General features: G+C 43.5%; 1 protein-coding gene across 4 annotated transcripts in view; it reads right to left on the bottom strand.

The window, feature by feature from the left end:
* OSBPL1A (oxysterol binding protein like 1A) overlaps positions 1–7,074 on the bottom strand; it is an 84,632-nt gene extending 77,558 nt beyond the window's left edge. For all 4 annotated transcript variants that reach the window (XM_075416307.1, XM_075416308.1, XM_075416309.1 and 1 more), the window contains exons 1-2: positions 6,921–7,074; positions 1,523–1,645 (exon numbers count right to left, since the gene is read on the bottom strand). In XM_075416307.1, the coding sequence (XP_075272422.1) occupies positions 1,523–1,643 (121 nt within the window). In that variant the 5' untranslated portion in view covers positions 1,644–1,645; positions 6,921–7,074. The remainder of the gene's footprint in view (positions 1–1,522; positions 1,646–6,920) is intronic.
* Positions 7,075–16,087: the final 9,013 nt, after the last annotated feature.

The following is a 16,087-nucleotide window of genomic DNA, read 5'->3' as shown; positions in this document are numbered from 1 at the left end:
GCCCAGCGACAGGACAAGGGGCAAAAGGCACAAACTGAAGCATAGGAAGTTCCGTCTGAACATGAGGAAGAACTTCTTCCCTCTGAGGGTGACGGAACACTGGAACAGGCTGCCCAGGGAGGTTGTGGAGTCTCCTTCTCTGGAGATATTCAAGACGCGCCTGGACAAGGTCCTGTGCAGCCTGCTGTAGGTGACCCTGCTTCGGCAGGGGGGTTGGACTAGATGACCCACAGAGGTTCCTTCCAACCCCTACTATTCTGTGATTCTGTGGGTACTGTTGCATGAATCTTCAGGTATTTTTATTCCAGTAGTTTAAGCACTACTCACACTTTCATGAATATTTGCAAAGGACATCATTGTGAGAGTGCAGGATTTCAGCTCCATCAAGCTCTATCCAGTTCCCCTTTAAATTAGGAACTAGCTCCCTGAGGATGAAGTATCAAGGGTTTGGGTTTTAAAACTTGTTTTTTGGAGGTGAGCACATTAACTACTGGGAAAACATAGACATGGCTGAGTAGTCAAACAAAAGGATGAGTAAACTAATGATTAAGAACTAGAGTTGGGAAAGCGATAGAGCTTGTTCAGATAACAGGCTTCCCTGCTCTTTAGGGCAAGGTATTCCCCCTGTTATGACTGAAAGTAAGCATAACTGCTCTCTTCCCTCTCCCTTTGCAGCACTGTCCTCATTGCTGCTTAACAGTTAAAACATTGAACAAAGAAATACCAGCCCATGTAGAAAGAGTGGGCTACACATCCACTTTTTTGAAGCAATCAGAAACACATTCATGTAAATAAAAAGAAAAAAAAGAAAGCTACTAAATTAATAAAGAAATAGGGCAGTCTGCGACTGCTAACATGGTTGCAAATCCAGCCCCAGTTTGAAGTTTTAATGCCCAGAGAGTTGCTCAGCCGTAGCTATGCATGTGTAAAACTTCAGTGCTGGCCAGACCCAGACACAGATGACTGGCAGTTTTATTTTCTTTTCCCAGGTAACCTAGTCCACTGCTCATAGAAAAAGGATACATTTGTCCCAACCATTCCCACAAGTGTCAAGAGATGTAGCTGCTCCTGCTACACGGTAATGAAACATGTGCCTAAATAATCACACCTAGAAGAGCACAAATAAACTTCCTAATCCTTTCTGCAGCCTTGTTGGAGGCTCTTTACCTCCCTGAACCATCCCCTGGCACCATGGTCTGTTTTGTTTAGTATTATAAAGCTCCTAAGTTGGCATAAGCATGAACACAGGCAGAAAGAAGTAGTGATTTTTTGTCTAGTTGACATTTCCAGATTCTGTGAATTACTCTGAGGCTTTTTTTGTACATTCCAGTTGTCTGTAGTCTGCTTTTCTGATCTCTCCCCTATGCAAGTATGGCCTTACGAGTCACAGGGTAAAAGCAATTGTGTATTTTTTATTCATCTGTTAAGCACTTCAAGGACAGTAAGGTTATACTATCAGTAGCAGTTTCACTACCTGTGGCTTCAACAGCGAGATTACAAACATTTGAGGACAGCTACTAACCTTTACAGTTGATATCGAAGTTTATTTCTCCTTTGTTCGTGGTATCCAACAGCTGTTTAACTTCCTCAGCATTTCCATTTCTAGCAGCGTGGAGAAGTTGCTGTTCCACTTCAGTACTCATCTCTAATAAAGGTACAAAAGAATCAATTTTGCAATCTCTTATGCTGCTATAAATTATGGCTTAATATTATGTCACTTTTCTCCCTTCTTTAATATTAGCACCAGTATGAGAAAAACAGTAATTCCCTATATGGAACACATTTAATGTGCAAGCTGTTTTCAACTGTCCAGCACTCAGTCATGCCACTAAAAGGCATTAAAATTCCTCATACAAACAAAGCAATTAAATGACAAAACACCCAAGTTTTCTTGCTTTTCAGTTTTCTAGGTTCTAAGTGTGGCTTCAGAGTTGGAACTATATGCCACAAACAAGGCAAGCTTTGCTACAAGCATAACTAGTAAGCATTTACTTTTTCCTCATAAGGTTTTCCCTTTACCCCTTAAGGTTCCATCATGGTTTAACTCAGCAGCCAACAACTAAGCACCAGGCAGCTGCCCCCTCAGCCCTCCCCTTCCCCCCCCAGCAGGACAGGGAGGAGAAATGCACAAAAGTGGAAAGTGATGGGTTGAGATAAAGGCCGTTCAGTAAGACAAAGGAAATACTACTACTATTAATAATGATAATAACGAATACGAAAACAAAGTATGCACAACACAATTTTTCTCACAACTTAACAACCGATTTGCAGCCAGTCCTTAAGCAGCAATCATGCAACCCCAAAATCCCAAGTTTTGTGAATTTTGCAAAACTCACAAAAAAGTTTGAACTCTCCAACAAGAGAGGATTTGAGCTGATGGAAATTAAAAGAACAGATTCCTGCTCCCTGGCCAACGTCAGCTCATAAACTGAGCATAACATCCCTGGTACGGGGTATTTCCATTGCCCATCTTGCACTAACTGCTATGCTCCCTCCCAGCTCCTGCACACCTGCTCATTAGCTGAGCATGGGAGACTGGAAGCAGTCCTTGATTTTCTAGCAACAACTAAAAACATCAGCACTATCAACATTCTTCTCATACTAAATCCAAAACACAGCATGGGAGGAAAATTAACTCCATCCCAGCTGACAGGTTCACTGAAGCCATAAGGAAAAAAAGGAAAAGATACATGCCTTTCAGTCCAAGTATTTCTTCAGAATTGACTGAGAATTATTTTTTATCTGCCAGTCCTGGGGAACAGAATCCATCATCACATGAAGATCCCCAGATACACATCAGCGACTGACACAACAGATACTCGACCCCCTCCAACCTCGACTTGAAGGGGAGTCAGATACTCCAACAACTTTGTAGATTTGACATTATCTTTCAGCACTACAGTAAAATATAAAGAAGTTAACATGCAACTGTAATACATAATTAGCCAATTCTCAACATTGCTTTTGAACTACAAAAGAAGGTGCATTTACATCTTTCGTAGAATGGACAAAACAAAACCTGCTAGCATCACTATTTTTACAGCTCACAACTAGACAGGGAGCCTGAGACCTTTGGGCAAGTGATACAGCTACCAGGTCTCTGGTACTTCAGTATTCACCGAATACAGTTATTAAGTGATGTTGTGACCAATCTCTTCACAGACAGAATCACAATCTGAAGTTCTTTTGCCTTTTTTTTAAATGCTATTACAACAACTAGAACCAGTTGCAGAAGAGCTCAGCACAGGCAAAACCAACTTTAATGTCCCATTTAAATATACTGCTTTTAAGAGGTGCCAAAAAGCAATTTCAAAAGCAGCCTCAAAAGACTGTCCTGTATCACACAACTTATTGCTGCTAAGAACAACAGTAAAATAAGAGGCTGCCCAAATTTAGTGTCTCCAGTTTAGCATCTTCACCTAACACACTAGGTTTACCAGATCCTGCAGAATCTAGATTTCTAAAGTCAGTTAATGATTGCAAAGAACATTACTGGCCTCACATAGTTAGCTTTCCTATACTAGCAGAAGCTTTGATTGGGCCCACAAACTGTTTACACTCAGCTGCACTGGACAAGCAGCTTGACTGCACCACACATTCCTAGCTAAAATTGATGCAGAGAGCTCTTTGACTACTGTAAGATGAGAAGCCACTCAGCAAGAGAAAAGACAGTGAGAACACTGGGTAAGCAACAAAAAACCTGTAACACTGACAGATCTTGTAATATTCAAGACTAAGACAGCAGCCTAGAACAGGACAGACTGCCAAAGCACTAGCAATACAGAGAAGAGAATTTTCCCTTACCTTTTGCTCAATCAGCAAAGGAACAGAGGGAATTTGTTTCCAAAGAATTTGCAAGAGAGATTAAGGCAGGCCTTTCTAGCAAGTTTCCGAACAGACCGGATCAGTCATCTGCTATCTACCACAGACACAGGATACAGATGCCTCCTCCAGCAGTGGTTAGACAATACTCTTGTTTATGCCTGCTCTTCACTTCTACTAGAAAAAAACAAAACAGTACTAGTCCTTCTAGCAATCTTTCAAGCCCTGAAGCTACCTTCTCCTTTAAACAGGAGTCTATCCACATGTCTGAGGCAACACAGCACAGTTTGTTATTACTGGGGCAGGTACAATTTTCCTCAGTGAATCAGTTCTACCAGTGTCTAGAGCAAGATCAAAACCAACTATGTTAATTATTACCAGTCTGTAATACTTTCTCTGAGGTGAGTGATACTGTTTCAGGGAGACACAGAATGCAGCGCTGGGAATCGTACAGACAAAAGTTAAGAGGACAGTTAGAGCTCATTTGCTGGCCTGCCCATCAGGAAGGGGAGAAAAAAGAGCAAAGCTTATCCTTCATTTTTACCCCCTCCCACAGAACACTTCTTTAGCAATCTCTCAAATGTCTCAGATGAGAGAAACATACTCCTATCATTACTCCGTATCATTTGTCAACATTCCACATACACAGCAGGTATCAATAGCAATGCAATTTCAACACATTAAGAACCTGCATTTTCCATTTGATATTGATGAGAAGGAAGAAAAGAGTGCTTGGGAAGGGAACCAAGAAGCTGATCCAAATGCACAACTCTTGTATGCAGCAAAGCCAGCCATGTACACGAGCAGAATCTTAAACAGCTTAAGATACAGGGAAAGCTGAATCACTGTGTAAAATAACTCACATGATTTTTCTCACCCCAGTTACTTGGTTAAAATCACTGATTTTTTTTTCTTACTCTTACAGCAAACAGCAGCAGAGTGACATGCATAGTAACGTGGCCAAGAAAGGTCTGTCTGCTTCACTGGTTCTTTACCCCAAAGACTTTACTGCTTAGGCCAAGCCTCCCATTCCAAAAAGGTCTGTCTGCTTCACTGGTTCTTTACCCCAAAGACTTTACTGCTTAGGCCAAGCCTCCCATTCCAAATACACTTTGTAAGCTTGAAGCATGCAATGATGCAGAAGAATGACTGTCTGGCTATTAGTCAGAAGGATCATTCACATGAAAGTGTTCCTACGATTGCGGCTGGAAAGTGAATCTGCATGCAGTTACTCATCAGACGAGTGATACAGAACCTTAAGTTTCAGGTAACAAGCTAAATGAAGTGCCTAAACAATGCTGACAGCAAAGGGGCTCTTAACAGAACTTAGCATAATCTCAAAAATAGTATTTTAAGCAACAGGATTTGCTATCTACTGACATTAGCAATCAGCAAAAGAAGTTTGAGTGGCAAGTTTGGAGTATGGAAAGAAGTCTATACACAGGCACTCAAATGCTATGCTCTTACAACTGTACTTCATATACTTGCATTCCCCTACAGACAGGGGTTTGTTTGGTCACACAACCTACCACTAAGAGAGCCCCAAAATCCCTACCCACCAGTTTTGAGGTACCGAGCCAGACCATCACCACTGACATAGAAACGTAATAGTTTAGTCTGGATTTATTAGCCATAGATACTACTAGCAGGTTAATATATATGAATCGTGATGTCTATATGCAAAGCTACTAGCTACTTACAAGAGCAGACATCTGTTCAGTCAGTGGTGTTGCTATCATTACCTTCTTCCATTAATCAGCTGACGTAGCTTAAACTGCCTTTCACAGCTCATCTTTATGCCTTGTGCTGTTGAAAAGATTGTACGCCAGGCTCTCCAGCCACTGGCATATCATGAGAAAACAATACAAGAACACTATTTAGTGTCTCTTACGCAGCCAAGATGTGACTGCAAGGCACTTCCGTTGAACTCATTAGGACTACCGGAACAGTACTTCACTGCTAACTGAATCTTCTCCTTTAAGAAGGTATAAAGAACAGCACTGAGATGCTCTGCTTTAACTTCTTCTATAAGACCTATGCCAGAGGGATCTTCTCATACTATTACACCATCTGTCTTCACACAGGGATTGTTTCCAACACAGAGCAGAGAGCCCAGGTTACCACCCTGCCTGCATGCCTGCTTAAGAGAGCTTTGCAGAATACTTAACCACAACAGGTCATGTTACTACTGATACACAAACTACCAACTTCACCCAATTGCTGGGAGAGAGTCCAAGCAAAAAAAGCTGTTCCTCTCACAAGCTGGTCTACAAAGCACCATCCCTGACCATGGGACAGCACTTTTGCTATGACCCATTGTCTTCTGGATTAACAACTTCTACTGCTGAGGCCTCCTACCACATACACAGCCCAGAACAGTGACAACAGATGCTAACCAGAACATGGTTGGTTCTCACCCTGCTGCAGCTTGACAAGCAGCTGAAGCAGTACTGACACTGCCCAATTTAACATTAAGGCTCTGAGTCAGCAGCTACTGGTTGCATAGGAAGCTTTCTATTTGTAACAAATAGTAAGGCTGGTAAAAAGCACAGCACTGGCCAGTATTTCAGATCTCCCTCTAGCAATGAAAACTAGATTCCTGTAGAAAAGGATGATACTTGCTCAGTAAGACTCGTTACTTGCCCCAGCATGCACACATTATGAAGGTGATGCCTGTAAAGGAAGAGGACAAAATGCACCAAACCACACAAACTGACAGAACCTGTCTACAAACCCACACAACACACTGCACTGACAGGAGCTGCTCCAAGAACAGAGTGTTGCAGTACTAGAAGCACGAGTGATGTTATCTAAAAGCAATTATTTCAATCTTCAGTTAAAGGGTTCTAGAAGTTACAAGGTGAACACGCTTCTAGGACAGTCTCACAGTACTTCACGTGAAACAACCAAAGTTACTGGATGGTCACCAGCAATTCACACGGATGGAATAACACAGTATCTGTTCGACACCATTGCCAAGGCAATAGCTACTTAAAGTAATCCTTGTTCTTAGGCGTCTCCTGGCCGTTTTCTGCACATGGTTTACTTCTGTTACATCAAAGACTTTCTTTCAGCCCAGGAGCTCTGAATAAACTTACCACAGCCAGCGCGAGATCTTACTGGATCAGCAAGGCAAGCACAGTCCCAAGCAAGAAAGTTCTCTCTCTGCAGTGGAGCAGCTGGTTTCAGCACCGGTAACCAAAGGCTTTTCAATGCGACGGGCTCACGCACCACAGCAACCGCACTTCTTGCCTACGGAAAGGGTGCGCTCGGAGCCAGGGCGCGGACCACCGCACCTGGAGGCACCGGCCCACAGCGAGGAGGAGGAGGAAGGGCCCCCCACCCACCACAGCGGGCGGACAGACCCCTTCCCGAAGGCCAGACACCCCCAGACACCACCCTGCTTCGGCTCCTCGGCTGCGGGCCGAGCCCCGCTCCCGCGGGCCGCGCCGCGACAGGCGCTGAGGGGGGAGGCAGCGACACCCGCGCGCCCAGACGCGCTCCCGGCGGCCGCTGAGGAGCTGCGCGCCCCCTCACGCAGCGCCGGCCCCGCAGGCCCCGGCCCGGCAGCCCCGCCGCGCCCCTCGCAGCCGGCTGCGGCTGAACTCGGCGTCCCCGCCCAGCGGGCCCGGGAGCGGCCCGAGGAGAAGGGGCAGCACGGGACCTAACAACGGCGGCAGCAACAACGGCGGCAGCAACAACGCCAGCACCGCGGCGGGAGGGCGCGCCCCTCCCCGTCCGCCCCCCCTTTCCCCTCACCGCTCCGCGCAGCCCGCACCGCTGCCGCCCGCCCGTCGTGTTCTACGCACCGGCCCCGCACGTGACCGGCGGCGGCGCCTCGGCAGCGAGGGACGCTCCCCCGCGGAGGGCGGGCTCCCGGCGGGGAGGGGCGGGGCGGGGCAGAACTCCGCCCCCCTTCGCCGCGGCCCCGCCCCGGCCCCCGCGCAGGGTCGGGCTGGAGCGGGCGGCGGGGTTGTTCCCTACCCGTGGCGACGCGCCCGGGGCTGCGGCCCGTTCTCACTTGGGTGTGCCCGCTGCCGCCCCAACGCCAGCTGCTGCGGGTCTGCGTCCCCTCTGCCCGGAGGGAGGCCGGCCCGTGGCTCTGCCGCGGCCCCTCGCTACACGGAGGACACTGAGGGGCTGGAGCGTGTCCAGAGAAGGGCAGCGAGGCTGGCGAGGGGTCTAGAGAACAAGTCTTACAAGGAGCGGCTGAGGGAGCTGGGGCTCTTTAGTTTGGAGAAGAGGAGGCTGAGGGTGGACCTTATTGCTCTCTACAACTGCCTGAAAGGCGGCTGTAGTCAGGCAGGTGTTGGTCTCTTCTGCCAGGTAACTAGCGACAGGATGAGAGGCAACGGCCTCAAGTTGTGCCAGGGGAGGTTTAGATTGGATATTAGGAAAAAATTTCTTTACTGAAAGAGTGGTCAGGCACTGGAACAGGCTGTCCAGGGAGGTGGTGGAGTCCCCATCCCTAGAGGAGTTCAGAAAACATGTGGATATGGCACTTTGGGACATGTTTAGCAGGCATGGTGGTGTTGGGCAGATGGTTGGACTGGATGGACTTAGGGGTCTTTTCCAACCTTAGTGATTCTGTGAAAGAGTGGTGATGGACAGGTGCTCACAGAGATGCAGAGGGGTTGGACCTCGAAAGGATTGTAAAAGTACAAGAATGATGTTTCACCAGAGCGGGAAAAGGGCGTCCTTCGAAATCACTTCAGTCTGATATACAAATGTGGTGCAAGTAAGAGTAAATTGTGAATATACACACTGCTCCTAAGAACAGCACAGCCAAAAGCAACCTAAAAGAATTAGAGTTTTGCTACTGCTGGGGACAGAAAATGAAGCACTGCCCTAGTTCAAGGCCCTTTTTTCTGCCACTCCTTCCCATCTGTTCGTCCTGCCCTGATTTATTCTGCACTACACCTTTCATCTGAAGCCGATGGCCGGCACCTTGTTCTTCTGCCTTTAGCACCTGAGAGGGGGTTTGCATGTTGAAAGCTCCCATGGTGCCTTTGAAATCCTGCAGGAATTTGTTGAGGAAGCAGGGAGGCTTTGTGGCGTTGAGGCATGACTGAGTGTGAGTCGTGTGCAGAAGGAGTGCCGAAAAGGCAGGGCAGGAGCCACAGGTGCCATGAGGAAACTACCTCAAATGATTAGGATGAAACTTCTGTTCCAAAAGTGGGCAGGTTTAAACCTGAGCAATTCTTGTGAAACTCTTGGGACATAAATAACGAGGCATGCTTCATTTTTCTGTATCGTCTATAGCTACGTATATTTTTAATGTTTTAAGAATGAAATACCAAAAGAAGAAAATGAACTGTGTTCCACACCTGCAGAGGTAACACAAATTTACTGTGTTTGGACTTTTCCTGCTTTTCATTACTTTTAATTAGTTTATCTTAGTTAAGAGACCTGCTCCCAGGGACGCTTCAGCAATAAATAAGTATAGGACATCTGAGAGGCTTCAGTGAGGGATCACATTTAGGACATCTGAGAGGCTTCAGTGAGGGATCACATTGACTTCCCTTCCGTAGGAGCAGCTCTTCAAGCTGCTGTCCTTGCTTTCAGAGCACTAGCTGTTTCATGGCCATGTTCCTATCTTTTCTGATGCTCTCGGCCACTGCTGTCAGTCTGTGTAAGCTTCTTTCCCTTTATTTCTTCCTCTTGCTTCTGGCTTTGAGCCATCTTTCATCATGCCGTAACTGCTTCCAGCAACCTCACAATGCTGTAACTGCTCCCAGCAACCTCACAGTAAAACCAAGCATCCCTCCCTTTTCCTATTTTTGAATTATATTTACACACACAAATACTACAAAAATATTTATATCATTTCTTCATATTTATTATGATTTTTGTAATAAAATGAAAGCATCAGCATCCCCCTGCTCTGTCATGCATTGCAAGGCAGCGCAGAGCTTACAGCACAGAGCTTTGCCCTTCAGCCAGTCGGTCATGCTGTAGCTCCCTGCTCTGCACCAGGGAGCCGCGGCAGTGAATTGAGATGGACACCACAGGGCTTTTCTCTGAATCTCAGTGAGACAGGCCCAACAACAAATGGCTTAATAAAATACCAGTTTTAAAAAGATGGAATAGAGTAATACAGACAGTAAGGAAATCTTATGTCCCTTCAGATGCTGCGAACCCCACATTCCTGCAGCATTGGACTGACCCTGGGTGACTTCTCCCACAGCACGCTGCACAGATCTCATCTGTGGAGGGACGGTCTTCCTTGGTCATTCGAGCCATCCTAGTTTTCTTACAAGAAAACAGCTATTCATAAAGGATGTTCACATGAGAACTCCTTGCTGTGCTCCCAGATAAGGCAGCACAGCACCGGCCTGGGCCCGCTTGGGTTCACTGTGGTGTGGATCACTGGCTTCTGGAGGTACAGTGCTCTCCAGGTCAGGATTGCTATGCTCCCCCTGCTTCCAGTGTCTTCAAGGACCATCTGGTTTTCACTGATGTTTTGCCTCCTTGCATGTCCCAGAGTAGGAACCCAGTGTGTTTTGGACTTCAAAGTGTGGAAGTGAGAAAATCAGTGTTGCTCATATCAAGGGTTTTTTCTGTTTTAGCATATCTTTTTTTCTACGTCTTTCCTTCTTTAGATAACCTGCTGAAATTTGTGATGCAGCAAGCGTGAAACGCTTCCCACGTTGGGACTGAATGCACTGGCCAACAGCCTTGCGCAGAACTTCCTGAACCCTTTTGTCACTGGTTTTCACAGTATAGTGTATTTTACATCATCCCATATCCTGGGGTGGGGCAGTGGGGCAACCTGACTGCAGAGTTTTTGAAGCTGTAAGGCCATAGCTCTTTCTGAGCAGAAATTTACTTAGGGAGGGAGCTTCTGCTGGGTGTAATGCATAATCAACTAGTGGAATTCATTGCTGCAGGCAACAAAACCCTATGACTAGAAGTATTTCAGCTGGAAATTTTGAAATAATACCACTCTTCATTGCCAGTACTTGAAAGAAAATAACCACACTGTTGTGGTTAATGTCATCAGTAGCAGCTACGCAAGCCAAGGTGCTGATCATTTCTCATTTTGCAAGGTACCGTTTGCAGCTGAGAGAAGACAAGCAGCGCCTCCCTACATCCCTTTCTGCCTCTGCACAGTCGACCTATGTTGCTAGTAATTTGTCCAGGGCTGAATTAAGGAAGAAATTCTAGAAAACATTTCAGACTTGGAAAGGGGCTAGATTACTGGGCACTTATATTGCTACCCCCCATGAAACGTCACAATTTTATTTATGATACAACAACTCTTTATTGCACTGACACTTTCTTTTCTTCCTCTTTGGACTAGAGCATACTGGTCAAATTTGAGATATACAACTTAGCAAGGGAGTGTACACATGGAAGTGATAAATGGAAGTAATAAATGATACATGACAGGTTAGATGTATGTTTTCACGCAGTAAAATATTTAACAACTGTTAACTGACGAAGTCATTGGACAGAAACTAAAAATGTGTTCCCTAAGTAGCTTGCTTGCAGCCCTCGTTCACTTTTTGAAAAAGTTACTCCTCAACTCAGTCTGGAAAGCAATGCAGCAAGCACAGGGCCCTGCCATAATTCCATACCGATTTTACTTACTAGGCTGGCAAAAGACAGGCACAGGACAGTTAACTAATGTGCTGCACTCTCAGATGTGATTCCTGTGGATCTTCTGCCTGGATTACCAAGAGCAACTTCCAGTGAGTGCTGAAAGCAATTTTTCATATTGTTCTGAACTGCCTGCAATAGGAATATTTACAGATGCGAGTCTGTTGCTGATTTATTTCATACTTTGCAGCAAATAACCATGTAATGTGTTTAATTTGCAGATGGTGTGAGCCGGATTAACTGCTGAGATTAGGAATGCTTTTTGCTGCTCAAAGCAGCACTGAAGCAAGCTCAGGCAGTTTCTGGAGGTATCCTCTAGCAGAAAAAAAAAATCATATAATAGAGAAGAGTTCATTTCAATATGCCCTTTTTATCTGAATGCAGGTATGGCAGGAGAAAATGTGAGAATTCATTGATCCTCTTGTGCCAGGAGGCTCCTAAAACCTGCCAGCAGTTACAACTTCATAGAAAAGCCCTCGGATTTCTCTAGCTCCGCAGACGACAACTGTACACTGCTGTAGTCAGCACGCAACCGGATTGTGGCTAGGAGAGAAGAAAACGTTCTTAATCAAGGTGTAAATCACCTGTACATAGAATTCTCCTTAATCTTACCAGACATGTGGTCTTAGACCGAGATTTAGGCTTTTTTAATGCACTTTTTTGTTCTTGCGATTGAATCTGTTTGGTTTGGTTTTAGTTCCAAAATGATACATTAACTGCATGTGGAGACCTTGTAACTACACACCTGATAGCTAATTTATGTCAGTTTAGACTGCAATCTAGCAAAACACATCATTGTGAAACTGAAAGCAGCTGAACTACTTTGTGCTTAAATGTGTATATGCTCTTATTGAATGGCCCAGATTGAGATCTATATTGGATGTGAAGTGGAATTGGAACGTTAGAGAAAATTTTGTGTTTTGTTGGTAAGTTACTATAGCAAAATGCTCTCGCTGAGCTATTATTAAGATATAACTACAGTACTGGCAGAGCCTCAGTAGAAGAAAATCCTGCTCAGAAACAGAACTGAGGGCATTAATTGGTAGGACATGACATGACATTGTCCTTATTTGTTCTTAATCTTCCTCTTTTTTCATAAAAGAGAAGTTACAAATACACCATGCTGCTTGAACTGTTGTATGCAAAATCAAACAGGATGATTGATATTTTACTGCAATGTTCTAGTTCTTATATATTTCTTAGTTCTATACTCTTCATTAATTTGTGATTCAATCCTTATTTATCCTTCTACATTTACATACTAAGTAAATTAACCATCTACTTACATAGCAAGTAAAGTAACCCCATCAAAGTTAATAGTCAAAATCCAATCAGCTCTAATGAAGTTAAGATTTCATGACATATGCTTTACATGCAATTCTTAGTCACAAATCAGAATTCTTCACTCATATCAACTGTGGCACTTTATTCCTAATCGGCATTTACTTTGTGTTGTCATACTCTATACCATCTTCCTCTGTCTTCCTAACGTCTTTTATGTAACACCTTGGTGTATTATGCACATATAAAGTTTATAAGGTTTGGATCATGAAGTGAAAAACCAACTAGCGAAGATAAAAGACTTTGCAAAAATAAAGCTCACATGAGCTGAAGTTATATACACAAGGAGAATGACTAGTTTTCAGCTAGTTCCCGTTTCTTTAACATAAAAATGTGGCTATTTACCTCCCCCCTCTGGACAAATTTGGTAGTAGAATGTAAGCAGTATTTCTTTAAATAAGAAAGCATTTCTGAAATTTTTATAATTTTTTTCTTTCAAAATTGCTGACAGCTTTTGCATGCAGTATATTTAAATAACCTTCTTTATTTATGATATCTGTGTAAATATTGCTTCCTTAACTATGTAGATATTATTTGTATCTGGTTTAAGCTTTTTGTGCTCTAGGATTAGGTTCTGTTTCCAGAAAGGCATCAGTAACTCCCCAGTGTATTATCTTGCCCTGACAAGACAGAACAAAGAATCTGAATTCCCTGTAGTAATTTAGGCCAATTCCTGACCTTCAGGGTCTTCTTTTGCTTATTTGGTCTGATTTGAGCTTTAAATGTTTTCATTTGCTATCTATAGTTCACACAGACAGAACTCATGGACCAAAGGTTAGATTTAGTAACCATTTTAAAGATCAAAGTTCACGTGTTACTGTGACGAGTATCAATTTGGGAGACTCCCCACTATTAAGAACAGTGAGGTTCAGTTCTGTACTAAAAGAAGGCCCGAAGTATTTCAGTAAACTTTACTACGCTGGTATCGCAAGTTTGAAAGCTGTGGCTATGTGTTTCATATCCTGCTTTAACAGAATGTTTATTTCAACAGACAAAGAAATTAATTAGCTGTTAAATACTCCCGTGCACCATATCAAATCAGCTACTCTGTTATTTAGTATACATAAACATGCTGGAGATTGATTAACCACATTTGTCTCCATTTAAATATAATTAGACTTATCACAAATACAACTGACAATGAGAGGAAAAGATAAGAGTCCTCAGAAATCTGTCAGAATATCTACAATCCACACAGTTTTTGTGATTTATTCTTTGTGTCTTTTTATCCAGTACAGTTTCTTTGTGGCACAACAGCAGGTTGGTAACCTCCTTCATATCAATGCTTTTACATGGTTTATAGACAAAAACAGTCATAAAAATGTCAATAACAACTTTAATTATTTAATAACAAATACTGTATGTAGTCATGTAAACTCATTTGTTCAGCTAAGTCAAAACAGCAACTTATAAAGCGCAAGCACTGTACAGAGATGCTATCAGAAAGTTAAAAAATGTCTTGTAGTGTCATAGTTCTCTCTTTATAAGGCCGTTTAGTATTAGAATGAACAGAGGCAGCACCATCTTTTCTAGGTCCTTGTAGATTAAAGCTTTCTGTTACGTTTTGGTCAGAAGGCAATTGTTTAAAAAAGCCTGCTCTCTCTCTCTCTTTCTCTCTTTTTAAAGCAAGTGGAATATGTGACTTCACCTGATAAAATGCGTATTTATGTCATGTTCTGAGACTGGGTTTATTCTTTTTATTATTGTTTAAAAAATAATTAAATCAACTCTGTCCATGACAATGAAGTCAAAAAAGCCTCACTGTTCTTGGAAAAAATTATGTTTCCAGTAGAAGTCTGACTGACTTCATTGTTGATGAATCCTTTGTAGCATCTAATTTGAAGCTCTCCAACATCAAAATTGTATCTTTGTACTTCACATCGTTTCCACACCTGAGAGGGAGAAAAACATAGTCTCTTCTCTGCAGCAATCCGTAGCATATTAAGGATGCCTACTTCTCCCAGACTTCTCTTTAACCTAACAAACTCCTCTCCAGTCTTTTCAGACGTCAGGCTTTCTAGATTTGTGATTGATTTCATTGCTTTAATCCAGACTTTAGTTAGTACCCATCCTTCTTCAAGTGTCTAAAATTGGACACAGAATTCCAGCTGGGGCTTTAGCAGTTCCGTACAAAGCATGATTACCTCACGTGTCTTACATTATCTCGCATGTGTTTGGACATCCCGGCGTGATGGTTCTCCTCTAAGCAAAAGCACGGCACTGTTGGCGAATGCTTAGCTTGGGATTCACTGTAATTCCCAAATCATTTCTGTGGAACTGCTCTGTAACTAGTAGTTCTCCATCCTGAATGTATGCAGTTGATAGTACATTGCTGGGCTTGTCTTTGCTCATTGCATCTTGTTTTTTTTGTTGCTGTTTTTGAGAACGTGTCCCCCGTTTGTGAAAATCATTCTGAACTCTAATCTTCTTCTACAGAGCAGGTGCAGATTCTCACAGCTTTTGAGAAAGAGGAAAACAAAGCTTACCTTGAATTCTTCACAACTAAGTCAGTGTAAAAAATACATTGGAAGAAAACATATAAACTGCGAAAAAGGTGGCACTGTACTTGCACTGAAGCAAAAAGAGACCTTTACTGATCAGTGCTGTCTTTAAAAGAGATACATAAAGCTTGTCAAATAAATGAACTGCATTTCTATACCTGTGATGAAAACTACTTGAAACACCTATGATTTTTTTTTCAGTCCTTTCTTAGAAGAAATTATGTAGTTGTAAGAATGCCAATCGCTCATTTTGAGTGACATAAATGCAAGGTAAAAATGACTGCATCTGTAAAATTGTCACTGAAATAAACTGCTTACACACTTTATTTTAAAAATAGGATGTAACGAATCAGGCAAAAAATACCACCTGACAGGTGTAATCTTGATACTGTGGCAATGCATGACAGACGTAGATTTTATTTATGCTACATCTTGACCTACTTATTTGGGGTACTTACAGAATCACAGAATGGTTGGGGTTGGAAGGGACCTCTGTGGGTCATCTAGTCCAACCCTCCTGCCGAAGCAGGGTCACCTACAGCAGGCTGCACAGGACCTTGTCCAGGCAGGTTTTGAATATCTCCAGAGAAGGAGACTCCACAACTGCCCTGGGCAGCCTGTTCCAGGGCTCCGTCACTCTCAGAGGGAAGAAGTTCTTCCTCATGTTCAGCTGGAACTTCCTATGCTTCAGTTTGTGCCCATTGCCCCTTGTCCTGTCGCTGGGCACCACTGAAAAGAGCTTGGCCCCATCCTCCTGACACCCACCCTTGAGATATTTGTAAGCATATATTAGGTCCCCTCGCAGTCTTCTCTTCTTCAGG

Source organism: Opisthocomus hoazin, chromosome 3 (assembly GCF_030867145.1).
Source record: "Opisthocomus hoazin isolate bOpiHoa1 chromosome 3, bOpiHoa1.hap1, whole genome shotgun sequence".
NCBI classification, from domain to species: Eukaryota; Metazoa; Chordata; class Aves; order Opisthocomiformes; family Opisthocomidae; genus Opisthocomus; species Opisthocomus hoazin.
The sequence above is the reverse complement of the archived record's forward strand: the minus strand, read 5'-3'. Positions and strand labels throughout refer to the sequence as shown.